The sequence below is a fragment of the Hypomesus transpacificus genome, unplaced genomic scaffold (genome assembly GCF_021917145.1).
Source record: "Hypomesus transpacificus isolate Combined female unplaced genomic scaffold, fHypTra1 scaffold_325, whole genome shotgun sequence".
NCBI lineage: Eukaryota > Metazoa > Chordata > Actinopteri > Osmeriformes > Osmeridae > Hypomesus > Hypomesus transpacificus.
Genome location: NW_025813852.1, coordinates 77,372 through 92,500, shown reverse-complemented (window position 1 = coordinate 92,500; position 15,129 = coordinate 77,372). Strand labels below are relative to the sequence as shown.

Below are 15,129 nucleotides of genomic sequence, written 5' to 3'. Positions count from 1 at the left end.
CGATGTCCAATCTCGCCGTCGGTTGTGGACCTGGTTGTGTATCTGGTTGTGGATTTTTCCCACTGGAACCACAATGTTATCGCTCTGGCCCAAACCCCGACCATAAACACCTCTTAACCCACACCCAGAGCTCCCATCGCCCCCTCGCTGGCCCCGCTCTCAGAGACTCCCAGAAAGCTGTTGAATCAGCAGGTCTCTGTGCCCGCCACTGACCACACAGGCGGCTCCCAATAGTATCTTTCTAACATGTTTATTCATGTGTGGAGCAGAAGGTCGGCCCTTTGATGATCTTTTTGTAATTATTTTTATTCGCTCCCGGGAGAAATCGGAGCCCACCACGCCAAATCAATAGACGCCCCAGTCTCCTCTGGAGCATGAAAGGAAGAGCTCCCTGAAGAGAGATCACTTATGCTACCGGCAGACATGTGCGTGCGGACTACAGGTAACCAAGGGCAACCTCAGAACCAAGCGAGGACTCCAGTCACTGAAGCAGCATAAAACATGACAGAGAACCAAGAGGCAACGCAGGACTGGAATATGCTGCAGAGGCCCTGTGATTCCATCTACATCCACAAAGAGTTAGGATGTGCAGAGCTGGTGCAGTAAGAAGTGTCACATATCTCTCTATTAGAAGTGACTGGCTGCCCCCCCCTGTCTCTATCACCTGCCTCAGAGTTGGCCTACTGCCACAGCCCCGATCCATCTGGTTTAGTGGGGAGCTCTAGCACCCCCCCCCCCCCCCCCCCCGTATTCACCAGTCATCTCTGGGGAAACACTGGGCTGTCCCTGGTGGAGACCTGCTACCTCCACTGGTATGCAGCCTGCCACTGGTTGGTGCCCACCCACTAGCCAAGCAGCCAACCACACTGGGATAGGAGCACATCCTAATGAAGCAGAAGGAGGACAAGAGCACACACACACACACACACACAGGTGCAGAACCGAGTCCAGCTTGACCGTCTGCAGGAGCAGGTGAGTGGGAGGTGTTCAGCCTTGTTCTCTGTGGAGCTGTCAGCCCACTGGTGGGGACACTGGACTGGGATGCATATCAAATGATTTCCAATGCCAGGCCCACTCAGGTGTGAAGCCTCTCAGCCACCCCCCCCCCCCCCCCACACACACACACCCCACCCCCCCACACACACGCACACCCCACCCCCACACACACACATACACACCTCATCCACTTACTCTCCTGTGGAGACTCGGTGGATCCAGAGCCTGGCCTTTGGAAGCTGCTGGATAGTCACACACACACACACACACACACACAGTCCCACATAATGTGTGCCTCCTCCTTTGTCAGCCACATTTCCAATGCGTACCGTGTCTGTGTGTCCAGTGGCTGCCCACGTGCTCACGTGTGGGCGCGTCGGGTGCGTGGGTGTGTGCCTGCATCAGCCTGGCAGAGCAGGTGGGCTCTAAAGTGTTCCGCCTGTTCTCTCCCTCCCTGCCCCTCTAAGAGCCCCTACCCAGGAGAGGAGCCCTGACCATGAATGGCAGTGATTGATTCTCCCTCAAGCATTGTAATCTCTTTACTCTCCACCTGCATCGCTGAGCAGCACAGCAAACTGAATAGGGAGAAATAAATACCGGCTTTATTGCTTTAGAAATGAGGGCGGAGGGGGGGCGGCCGGCTGGAGGGCCTTCAGGTGTCTGTGATACACAGTGGTGAGAGATGAGTGGATAATTGGAGGAGCACCGTGGGCCCCCCGGTCGGAAGGGAACCCACAGCCCCCCCGCCCCCCCCCCCCCCTCTCATGTCAATGAGGCCCGTCAGAACGTCAGGGCTTCAGCCAGGAGCACGGAGTGAGGACCCCGGGGCAGCCTGGAGAGACCCAGCGCTCAGGTGATACACTGAGGCTAACACACACCACTGTTCCTCTGTTTGGGTTGGATCACCCAGGGCGTATCTGTAGCCCAGATGAGAGTTATTACATCCCTATTTCAGTAGACATCTTGGGTTTGGTTGAAGTGCAGAGGTCAAGGGGGAGAGTGGATGAAGAACTCAATCACAGCCAAACACAACGCAATGGAATCCTACGTGCATTCATGTCACATACTGTGAACCCTAACCACAACTCCAGAGTGATCGTGGTTGCAGGAACAGGGTCAGGAGGGCTGGGAGCAGGGAGGACAGGACAGGGGGGAACCTGGGTCAGGGCTGGGGATGGAGATGCAGAATCTGGAGGCTGGTTCAACGTTCCTGCTCTTCAGCGCTGAGGGATGTGTGTGTTTGAGTGTGGGCCTCTCTCTCCGTCTTAGGCCGGACGACTCATGCATTTTCATCAGCAGCCCTGAGCTCCCTTTAAGACACTGCTGAGACACTTACCCCAGCCACTACAACACCCAACAAACACTTCACTTTAAAGGGCTTTGGGTTTGTGCTGACTCAACAATGATTCATCACCAGCAACGCAATTGTTACAAAATCAAATGGTGGGTTTTGTACACACAAAACGTTCCGTTGCAGTTCAAGGTATGGGTACAGGTCGGAGGAGCAAGCACCCTCACCCCGTGTCACAACCAAAGCCACATCCAGTCAGTGAGGTCACTGTAGGGTCATGCAGGTCACTTAGAACACAGCCACATTCAGGGCGATCATATCAACATGCCTTTCTCCAGCTAGCAATCATCTGTTTGGGCAACAGGGAAACAAAAGCAGGGAGAGAAACTATTTGTGTGTGTGTGTGGTGTGTGCGTGTTTGGTTGCACAGGTGTGGTGTCTGCAGGTACAGGTGTGTAAGACAGGTGAGGAGGTTGGCCTCTCTCCCTGCACTGTACAGTCTTCATGCTCAATTAGTCATGTCAGCCCCCCTGCCCCCCCTCCCCTTCCAGCCTTAGCCCCTGGCTCCGAGCACGTGCATCGCAGGTGTGCCCCACCCCCCCACCACCACCACCCCCCACTCTCTGTGTGTGTACATCTATGAGGGAGGAATTCAAACAGCAGTAAGATCTCTGATGGGGAAAGGTTGGGGGGGCAAGATGGAGTGTGTGTGCTGTAGAACAGAGAGACAGAAACACTGCAACAGAGAAAGAGAGACTGCGTGGGAATCTTTATGATATGATCCTGTTTGTTACGACATGCTGTCATCTTTCATTCCTTATAAATTCATGATAAATAATGTTAATGCCACCTGAAAATATAACAATAACAAGCATAATCTCCCTGTCAACATATTTGCAGTCCTCTGCAATGAGACATTATCTCTCTCTCTCTCTCTCTCTCTCTATCTCTCTCTCTGTGTGCATGTGTGTGCATGTGTGTGTGCATGTGTGTGTGCATGTGTGTGTGCATGTGTGTGTGCATGTGTGTGCATGTGTGTGTGCATGTGTGTGTGTGTCTCTCCATGGTGAATGGCAGAGGTAGTCTATGCTTGGCTGGGCCCTGGCAGAGCGGAGGTAAACTAAGGTAAAGTGGTATTATCCACCATGAGTTCTACCTTTCTGACAAGGCACTCATCCATGTGTGATGCCTACAGATGACATGAGCTTCAAATAACTTCCAAACATAATATGAACCGTAACCAGCCTTCTGGATCAGAGCAACACAATAGGAAGTTGAACCAGCTTTCTGGATCAGAAAAACACAATAGTTTCAAGGTTTCAAGGTGTCAGATCTGGAGCTTGGAAAGCAGACCAGCTGGTGGTCAGGTCACGGTGTCCAGGAGGGTGTGTGGAGGTCAGGCAGCAGGAGCCTGATCTGCAGGAGGAGCAGCAGCTCCAACATCACGAGGGGCTCCCAGCAGAGTGGCAGTGCTGAGCAACACTCATCACACACAGCGCCATGAGTCGGACCTGGAAGCTGACGCCATCGAGCCTCGTTACACACACACACACACTAACACACACGTCATTCCTTCTCTCAGTCTTCCTGATCGCCCTCTGTGTTTCACTTTCTCTCTGTCAATCATCCCCTCTCGTCCTATGATAGGAATCAGAGAGTAGACAATGTGTGTGTGTGTGGAATAGTTTGGTGCCTTTGTAAGCAGTGTTGTGTGGTGAACCAGGCCCAGAGCCAGTGATGACAGAGGCAGACACTGCAGCGCTGCTGCTGCTCCTGCTCCTGCTCCTGCCTGGAGATCTCAGCTGAAGGCTCGTCATTACTGAAGCCTGATTCTGCAAATGAACCTCAATTACGGTCACGCCGCTTAAACGCTGCCAAGTCGTGCAGAACAATCACATTTGGAGGAGACATTACACAGTGACCTCGGTCCGATTCATCTTTCACGTACACTGTTTTCATCTGGGCTTACTTTCCATTACGGCCAGGCGTTTAGCCTTGTTCAAGTTCATCAGTGTGATCGTCATGATCTCAGTCATCAGGGCCCCTCAACGCAACACTGGAAACAGGCCACATCCTGTCTTTCAAACAACCTCACCAAGAAACTCAAATCTCTCGATATTCCCCAGTCTCCTCCACGTACGGTGTACAATAAAACACACACACACCCAGACACAAGCACACACATTTAGGCAAGCATTGTGGAGGGTTATGTTAGCCCTGACGCAGCTACTGTGAAACCCCAGCACTGTAGGGGAAGCTCTTCACTGGGCCACATGGCACCCAAGGGCGTGCCCACTCAGGGAGTGTGGACCTGGGCATCACGTACGCACACCACACTGCCTGCCACACCACAAGCTCCAGGACCAGACACAAGTATGAGGAGGTCCTCAGAATAGCACAGGGTCAATGGTGTCTGTCCACAATACACAAACATGGGCTATTTCTGCTACACAAAGAACGTGTACCCTCCCACCCTCCGACGCCATGACAAACGGACCAGGGACAGCTGCCTCAGTCTAACCAGGAAGTGTCCCAACTCTGTTCTGTCTCGCTCATGTGTCCTCACCACAACATTCATCTGGAACTGGACGCCCTTCGACGTCGCTTTCTTTCTCCGTTCGTCTCGAGAATCCCGACGGCCGTGTCGGCACTGAGCGCTCTGCCTCTAAGGCACTCTTCCTGTCTGGTGGCATTCCTGTTTCCCCACCACCGTCACTCTCCTTCTCGCGTCTGTATCATCTACCCTGCAGTCACCACAGTAGCCCTATTAATCACAGGACACTAAGCAGGGCTGATGCCATTCTCCAGACCAGGCTTTGTTGCCTGTGTTGGCCAGGGAATGCAGCTCTGGTCCTTTTTGTCTGCCTAAGTGGACTCTTACAGGCGGTTCCTCCCTTCCCAAGGACCCTCAGATTACTGCTGAATGGCCGGGTGATAGGTGGCAGGGTGGGGAGGAGAGGGTAGGGGGAGGAGAGGGGAAGAGAGGAGAGGGGGAGGAGGGGAGAGGGGAGGAGAGGAGAAGAGAGGAGAGGGGGAGGAGGGGATGGGGAGGAGGGGAGGGGGAGAGAGGAGAGGGGGAGGCGGAGATGGAGAGGTGGACTAGGTGAGGGAGGGGAGGAGAGGGGGAGAGTGGATGAGAGAAGGAGGAGGAGATGAGAGGGGAAGGAGGGGAGGACTGGAGGGGGGGTGGGGGCAGGCTGTTTGGAGGAGTGATTCCCGGCTCCCTGGGAGATGGAGCCCTCTGCCTGCTCCGGCCGGCCCGCCATGCCTTCAGCCAGCGCTTAGCAACCAGTGGGTTGGGTTGTACAGAGAAAGGGGGAGAAGACGAGAAAGGGGGAAAAGGCCGAATGGACAAAGAGAGAGAGAGATAAAGACTACTGAAAGAAGACTAGACTGGCCGACTAACGGGGGGACTGCTAAAGACATGACACCAAAGGACTTAGGAAGCCAAGAATGAGCAGGGAACAGACAAAGGCAGGAGCTAGGCAGAGGGAGGGCCAGGAAGCCATGTTCAACCCTGCCCTCTACAAATAAAAGCAAGAATCTCCCAACAGAAAGCAAACAGTGAGGTGTGTCATTTCTTATGGCACAGCCGGTGTTGACATAACTAATGTGTAAGTGTTCAACTAAAGGCAGTGGCCCTCCTCAAACACTGATACAGGGAAAACATTTCCTCATAGCCACACGCTTTTTTTGACGACATTTACACATCACTAACATTTGCTAATCAGACAAACCTAAGAGAGACCTGAGTAAATGTGACTTGCTATGTTTGTCATGTAGGGTTGGAGAGGACGATGCACACTGAGTGTGCCTGTGTTCAGTCCTCTCAACACCACCTCTCCACAACACCACCTCTCCACAACACCACCTCTCCATACAGGGTTAGGATTAGATGGGGAGTGTATTAGCCTGTCAGCTGGCCTGTTCTCTGCAGCAGATTTATGATCACCATCACATTTCTCTGCAGTTTAGGCTGTTTTAATTCATCCATTAAACCAGCTTGCTGGTCATCCAGTGATTCCCAGGGAAGACTTGGAAGATTGTAAAATGGTGCTGACTTGGCACTCTGTTTTAGATTGGGTGAGGAAGCAGCCTGATTTTCAGTCCGCCAGCTAAAGCAATTATAGTTTATCAATCTTAAAAATAAAATAAAAACCATTTCAAGCAGATTCATCATTAAAACTTGATCAAACAAACGTGAAGATATATGCTGGGTTCTGGTTCAATGTTTCCAAACTGCTCTTACATGCTTAATTTACTAAGCCAGTCTTGACACATTTACAACCACTACAAATATGTACAAAAAAAACAGGCTACACCAGACCAGACTTGTAACACAAATTATTTGCTGATGTAAGAAATAAAATAGTTGTATTTTTTTCTATTGGATGGACTTACAATATACAATTGCATTTGCAGTAATTGGAATTCTGAACATGATACATTGAATTAATATAGGCTATACTATAGACAATACTGTATTGGATATGTAACACCCATTGAGTAGACTAATACACCTGCAGTATGATTACAACTGTTTGCGTTCCTCGTTTTTTTTTTTATCACTGTTTCTTTGGGTATTGATTCCTATTAATCCCCATTGGATCAACATATCTTGACCTTTGTAAGTTGACAGTGGCAGGTTCCATAGAAACAGCAGGTGTCAAAGGGCGAGATACCATCCGCAACGAGAGCAATACCGCGCTACAGTTTATGGACAGAGAACTGCCTTACAGAACAGCTTTAACGGTCCTAAAAAGATGGCTGTAAGAAATATGGAACCTAAAAAACAGTTTCGTCTCATTACCAAACGAATTTAAGCACAAGTTCCAAAATAACACATATTTATGTAGCCTGCCAAAGAAATCGGAAAGTTGAAAGGTCTCTCAATTCTCATCCACGTAGCATGTGGCAGCCTCTGTTAGAATATATCACAAGTGGTTCAAAATATAACCCTAATCAGCTCCATGTGACATGATCATGATTTAGAAAAATAAACTCAAGCAAAAAGTCAGCATGAATATATGTGAAGTAGGCCAACATTTCAAATAACTTACCATCAACTTGTAAGTACAATAATCCACCAACAAGGATGAACGCTAGCGGACCCATACTAGCATATTAAACATCCACGGTCTGCACGCAAATTCCAGATTTAACCAGAGAACGAAGTCCAAACGGTGGCAAATTCTACTCCTCCTTTGTCGTAGTAAATATAAAAGTCTTAGTTACTGACTAAAGCCAGTTGCAATGTCCAGGAATTGAAAGGATTCATTTTAGACAGCTCATTCGAGCCCGGGATAGACTCATCCCAATTCGCCAAGAACCAAATCAGTCACTGGCAATCCTCAGTGTTATTCCAGCTGCGGTCCCTTGAGTTAACTCGCACAAGTAATTTTTGTTTTTTAAATATGTCCAAAATAGTATACTCTACATGAAAGCAGATATTCAAATAATGTTGGCGGAACACATTAGCCCTTTCTCGCATTTGGAGTTGCGGTCTTGCTTTCGCCTCCTTGAGACGCGTCTCGCGCACCTTGAGAATCTTCACCGTTGTCTCCACAGTTCCTCAACGATATTTTTAATGTTCTAAACAAACTCTACTACTTCTTTCACTTCAATAAAGAAATAAATGGTTATATGAAAGGGAACCACCCACTCCCCGATATCCCATGTGCTTAGCCTGCACTCAATATACAGTCAAGTAGATGTTGCAGTATTCAGTTCAACAGCGTATCCTCTCTAGGTCTCATCAGCGCTACCACTAGGAGTCCATGGTCTATGCGCACTCCGCACAGCCGCAGCCCCAACTGAGACTCTCATTCCTAGCAAGAATCCGAAGGGGGAGGAGAGAGGCGAGAAGGGAGGGAGGGAGATGACAGGACATGGTTGAGAAGAAGGGAAAGGCTCGTGAGTGCGTATTGTTATTTCTGCCAGCGAAGTTTAAACGATGTGGACCTGTGCCCATAGGTCGTCTTCGGCCACTTGTGTTGTCCTTTCACACTGCTGAAATGTTTCATTTAGAAAGAAAACATATTCCTTACCATACTCACCTGACTAGGCGGTTTCGTCTAAACCCCAGAATGAATGAATTAATGAATGAATACCCGGCTGGAATATCATACGTCTATTGGAGTTTAATTGTGCGTGTTTTTGACGCCTTACTTTTTTATTCCAGTAGGCCCTTGATTCTTTTAGTTGTCTTTCCAACTTGAGCTTTGACAGTAAAATGAAAGCGTGGGGTACAAGAATCTATAGGTTATTGTATGTCATTCATGTTTGATGGCACAATTTGCGGCACTGGTGGAATGATTGCACCATTAGTCAGCTGTTTGCGCAGCTTGCACACACATTAAAGACGCAGAGTAGGCTATTGGAAGATAGATAACAGCGCTGGAACGCAAATAGCCAATATTCAGAGTTGGAAATGACATACCCGTCCACAAAACAATGTAGATCGAAAATGAATGAACCAAAATCAATTATTTTTGAGGCCCACCAATCCGCATAAGATTCGAGGAGGTTTATCACCTCAAAATACACCAAGATATTTTTCCCAAATAGGCTGTACAGTGTGGGGTAGACAACAACATATTTAGGGCTATACAAATACAAACTCATAGCCTACTCCATGTACCTCTGTCAGTATCAATGCATTTCATTCATAATCGACATAGAAATGTGGGCTAAGATGACTGCAATAGCTATAGGGTGAGGCAGTAGCCTACACCCGAGGAGCAGCAGTAAGACTGTATGCCTACACAGGAGCAGCGGATCCACTACAGTCAATCCACCGCTGCGCTGACCAAAAAGCGTATAGGCTATAATGAGAAAGAAACCGAAAAAGAGTGAGCTCCGAGCGCCCCCTACTGGCACCATTGGTGACAACCTGATGGCCCCGGCATTCGGCATGCGTTCTAACTAAATAAACATTTGATGAACACTGCAATGAAATATTAAAACTCAGAGGAGACATGTATAATACAGATATGGTTATTCAGAGGGTAACAACAAAATCGTCATGGTATCTCCCTAGTTATTTTCTTCTGGGTCTTAGTTGCGAAATTCAAGCTGTCATTATTATGAGGGAGACAAAAAATTAAAATGAATTAGGCCTAAGTAAAATATGGAACCGAAATGAACATGTGGATGTATGTTGTTGGTAGACTTGTGTTTGAACCTGTACTTCAGGGTGGTCAACAGAAAAACACAACGGGTGGAATGCCCCTTTTTCAAATGCTTCCACTTCAAACACAAACGTTCCAAATTTCACAAAATCCCCACAGCAACTAGTCATGAAACAGCCCAACCTTAGCTCACACACAACGAGATGCAGTCATACTGCTACTCTGGGTGCAGGAACGATTCTGCTGCCTTTAATACTAGCTTCTATAACATGGCTTTTTTCAGCTTTGTTTGTTTGTCAAGCTTCATGTTGGAGCTTGCCCTATGACGGCTTGGTGTGGAACAGAGACGTGTTGTAAGTGTGCTGTTCTACTCCCATAGCAGGCAGTGCTGTCAACCATCTACGCAGTGATTTGTCTTCATATCTGAATATGTTTCTGAGCTGCATGCAAATTCACAGGGCTTCCCCTGCTCTACTGTGTCCTAGACTTAAATTGACAAAGACACAAGCACACACACACACACACACACATACAATGATATAGTCTCGACAGTATTGCTGTTAGAGGTGAATAATAGCTAATGAAAGTGTAAAAGGTAGCTCTGTGAGCAACATAAATAGTGCCTGGTATGGCTGTATTGATGGAGAAGTAAAGATTGTAATTCTGCTTTTCTCCAGCTATCTGATCACTGTATCTCTGTTTCTCCCAAAAATGGATGACTCCCCAGGGCTCTAAATATTGGCCGAAAGTGGATTTATTTTAATTAAAACAAGGGGAATGTTTACTCTGGGCTGGGCTTGTTACTCCACAGTGAGACAGCAGGGCTAAGCCAGGCTGGGAGAAGTTATAGGTACCAGGGTAGGAGCTTATCCAGCGTTCCCCTGAAGGTGGAATGGCCCCATTTTTAATCAACTTCCTTTGTCAAAGGTAGAAAAATTATGGGGGTTCCGGGAATGAGTCATTTCTCGTCACTATCCAGCTGTACATAAACAGAGCTGGCACTGCACTGAACAACATATTGCACTATTATCAGGGAAATAGCACACTCTCCAGATGACACATTGTCCTTTTCTTCTCCTGTCGGTGTCTTCTGACTGCAAACACCCACCACATGCTCCCACCGACCGGTTAGTTCCACCTAAACAAATCACACCTCAATAACTGTCATCTTATTTGGACCATTCTGTGTGTTTAACCGGTTTAGAGCTAATAACAAATCCAACATGTTCCTGGTGGTAGCCACTGGACCATCTGGACACTGGAGGAGGAATTCTGGGTAAAGCTGAGCCCCAGTCATTACTAAGGGTGTTCAGTCTGACCTCAGTCTAAGTTATATGTCCACAGAGATTTTTCAAAATTAGGTTGACTTGATTTGATCAAGTTTATGCTCAAAGTCCTCTGATATGAACAATGACCTTGGGTTCACCCATAAATTATGTTCAATACCTTCTATCTATGCATAATGTTTTAATATCTTCCTGGAGTCGACACCCAGACGAGACAAGCACAGCATGCATTGGGAAAGTGTTCGAGCGTGTCATTTGGTATATACTTTGGAGACACCACAGACCTTCATTAGCAGGTTGTGTAATTACAACTGCTAATGATGGGAGATTTTATCCAGCGGTTGAGCTCTCAGAGAAGTAAATGGAACTGGTCATGGGCATGTGCAGAGGGGGCTGTTTAAAAACCATCTAGGATAGCATACACACATGTATCTTAATCACATGCATGCGAGATGTATATTTAATGCAAAGCCATTGAGTCTAACGCAGAAGGTGAAAAATGTATTAGGTTGGCAGGCAGTGACGAATAGTTGGCTTTCCCTCCTGAACAGGGGGTTGAGGGAGGAAGGAGAGTCGGGAGGGGTAAAGGGAGAATGGGGGGAGGGAGGGAAGGAAGGAAGGAGGGAAGAGAGTTGGGGTGGAGAGGGGGACCATGAGGAAAGTGTTTTTAATTGTGTGGTGGGTCAGAGGTTCAGGTAGCAACATCACTCATGATCAGAGGGGAGTGGTATTCAGGGAGCTTTTGGCCGGACAGCGTTCATGGCTGAGTCTCCCCTCTCTGAGCTCGGGCAACTGTGTGGGGGGATGGGGGCAGGGGGGGGGGGCGTTCGTGTGTGCTTGGGTGATTAATGTAGATGTCAGTACGAGCACTGCCCCCCCCCCTCCCCCCCAGCATCAGTAACACCTGGGGGGAGGCAGGAAGCTGTACCTGCAGCCCCCCCCTCCCCTCTAGCAGGGCATGATTGTTCCCTCAGATCCTCCTCTGTCAGCACTCCTGTCACTGGGCCCCGATCACAGCCTTATTAATGGGCCTCCCTGTCACACATGGATATTAAGCTGTGCTCTGCTCCATCCTGGACGATAATATACACTCACTCACACACACACACGCACGCACACATGCACACGCACGCACACACAAACAAAAGTGAAATATGATTTCCTTATTTAGCAGGTTCAAGCGATTCCCTCCTAAGATGTGAAAGGATCTATGTATAGTGTCCTCTCCCCAGCCCTCTGTAATACACACTGCACATGGAATCCAATACCCAATGATGCTGAGGAAGGCATGAACTCTCGCCATGATGTATGGTTTGGTAAAGCTCCTCCCTCAGTATGGAGGTAGACCCCGGTAGTTAGAGCAGTCTTCACAGCCCCCGGAGAAGGGGCCCATTACAGCACTGTCCAGCTCAGACTGACACCAATGCACATGGAGCAGTTCACCTGGCCTCCACCAGGCCTGGAGCTCGTGTCGGCCTGTGTTTTAAGAAGTCAAACACAGAGCCAACAGTGAGACAGACAGGTCTGTAAGCGCCTCCGTTTCAAGAGGATACCGTGAGACTCGTCAACACATCTGCCGTCACCTGGACCCATATGGAGGAGCGAGGGAGCCACTGCCAAACCAGAGCACATGCAGGGTCCTGGGCTGTCTGATTCTCACCGCCAGGATCTGGACAGACGGATGGATGGACAGGAGGAGGTATTGGAGACATGTGACAGATTGACGGGACGTGAAGGAAGGAGGGTTAGACGCCGTTCCGCTGAGGTGGCCAGCCACCGAGCCACCGAGCCACGTGCGATGATGTCATACGGGTGACAAGAGTGAGATGAAACACACGACCCGTCTGAGAGATCACTTGAGGTTTGAAACCCAGAGTCCAAGTCCAGATCCATTGGCTCTTCTCCAGCCTCTTCTTCATTAGCTTCGCACCCCCACGAGCAGAAAACTCCCTAAGTGTTTTTCTCCCACTCTCGTTGGGATTTACAGCCCAGTGTGGCTGAGGAAGCACACACTCGAGACCGACAGACCGACCGGGGAGATCCTCCTGATTTACGATCGACCGTTTTCTTCTCTAACCATGGACGCTGAGCTTCCTGGAGGGTTGAGGAGACCTACTGTGAGGAGAGCAGAGGAGAGCTTGGCTATATTATGAAAACAGAGTCGACGCATGAGGGTTGACACCGTCAGTAGCCATAGGTCATGTACCACGTCCGCCTGACATCAGTGTGAGCGTCTCGCTCTCAGAGTTCCCACATCCAGGCACAACCGTCCTTTTGGACGTCAGGCCATCTGAGTTCCTCGTCAATCTCTGCTTGGAGCAGACGGTCCTCAGCTAACTGTCTGGCTGTCACTCTCCACCTCCAACTCTCTGCTCCAAAAATAACCGAGGGGTTTTCCCTCTCTGTACTGTCAAATGTGCCGTAGCCTTTAATACAAACCCCAGACATGTCTTTGTTGGAAGCTGGGCTGGGCTGACATGGGTTATACTGGTCTGGGCTTGGTTGGGCTAGGCTGGGCTAGTGCCTGCAGGATGCCGGGACATTAATAACACCTGTGTGCAGAGGAATCCCCCAGGTAGGTCGCAGCCAGAGTCTGTCCTTGGGTATCCTGGGAATGTGCCCCTGGGAGTGTGCCCCCCCCCTCCTCCTCTCCGCCGCACCTCTGCCTACTGAAAAAAAGAAACCTTCCCTCCCATTTGTGTTTCCTCCACCCTCACACTCTGTTCTCTTCTCAGCCTGTCTCCTCCACCCTCACACTCTGTTCTCTTCTCAGCCTCTCTCCTCTGCCCTCCACGTTCTCCCCCTCTCCAGCTGCTTCTTTTTAACAGCAGTCCCGTCTCTCCCGGAGTTCCCCTCTCTGACGGATAAAAGAGGGCTCTTCTCCAATCCCAGAAGGTTCTGCTCATTATCTAGGCTGCTCTTCCTCGGCAGAGGGTCTTTATCTGTGTGAGTGAGTGTGTGCGTGTGTGAGTGTGTATGTTTGTGCCTCCCCCGCACCCCCAGCCTAGATAACAGAGTGAGAGCTGTTGTCATGACAGGCCAGGCCAAGCAGTCCGGCCCACTGAGTGATAGTCAGCCACCACTAATGAGTGAGGAGTAAATACTTGAGCTCTGACGAGACCGAGATAGGAGGGCAGGAGAGATGGAGGACAAGAGCCTCTCAAACATCTCTCCCCATTCCCCTCTTCTTATCAGTCTGGACACCATCCTTCCTCTCCAATCCTCCTCCACAGCCCCTGCTAACAGGCATCATTAGTAGGCCTCTCTGCATGTCCCACTGCCCCCCTGGATGTCTCTGGGAGTTGGACAGCTAACCACCAGGCCCCTAGTCTCTTCCAGCCCCACTCAACCCCTCTCAGCCCCACTCGGCCCCTGTCAGTCCTGTCTGACCCCCCTGACTGGACTGGGGGTCAAGACCCTGAGGAACCAGGCATAAATACGACACAGTCAGTCAGACCTACAGTATGTGCAGAACTCTTCAAAGCAGAGTGGAGGAGGAGTGGAGAGGATAGGAAACAGTATACATATGGATTACAGAGCTGTCTTTTGATGGGGCCGTTTTGGGGACTAGGGTTTCTCCACAGCATTCCAGAGTAATCACAACAGGGGCTTAATTGTTGACAACTTTGTGTTTTCTGGTGGAGGCTTGGAGTGATAGTGAGACGTTGGATTTTATAATGCTCGGCTAGTTCATCACTAGAAACAACTCTATTCAAATGAAATGACAACAAACCATCTCCAGTGCTCCATTTTTCACAATCCCTTCATTTATCACTGACGGCGTGTTTGTTCAGGTTATCTCCCTCAAACTCACCCATCTGGAAGCTTCCAGTTCCATCATACCTGCGCCAGATCAGTCCCACCACATCTATGTATGCAGCTATTTGAATAATTGTTGTGTGGTATAATTATGTCTCTGATGAATATTCATGATGTTGACTTATTCAACCCACAATATAGAGGTTCTCCTTCACTTTGTACTGCTCTAAAACATGCTGCTGGGAAGAGAGACTGTTTAAAATACGATCCGGTAGAGAAGAGAAGCCAAGCCAAGCAGCCTGCCAGCAGACAAGCTGACAACCAGCCTGCCAAGCAAACAGACAGTCAAAATCCCACCTCTCCCTTCTCTTTAAAAAACACAAAATGAAAGATATTATCCCTCAGGTATTATATAACGTAATGACAGATATGCTTTTAAATCGAGCAATAACATGTCTCTGGTCTTCCCATTTGAAAATCATGTATTTTCTATCAGTGAAATGAACACAATGCTGGAACACTCCAGGATATCTGTGTATCTCATCTAGAGTTCCTCGTGTTTGTTCCTGCTGAGTGGCTGCTTCTCCCGCTGCTGGGAGGAGTGCTTCTCAGGACGCTCCATTCCCCTCTCATCCACGCACCACATTCTGGAGCACAGCCCAGAAGG

At 49.1% G+C, this 15,129-nt stretch overlaps 1 protein-coding gene across 1 annotated transcript in view; it reads right to left on the bottom strand.

Moving 5' to 3' along the window:
• Positions 1-8,090, bottom strand: part of LOC124464223 (roundabout homolog 2-like) — a gene marked incomplete at its 3' end in the record, with an annotated part of 12,529 nt that extends 4,439 nt beyond the window's left edge. Inside the window, exon 1 of the mRNA XM_047016196.1 lies at positions 7,348-8,090. Coding sequence (XP_046872152.1) covers positions 7,348-7,402 — 55 coding nt within the window. The remainder of the gene's footprint in view (positions 1-7,347) is intronic.
• Between the last annotated feature and the right edge of the window lie 7,039 nt (positions 8,091-15,129).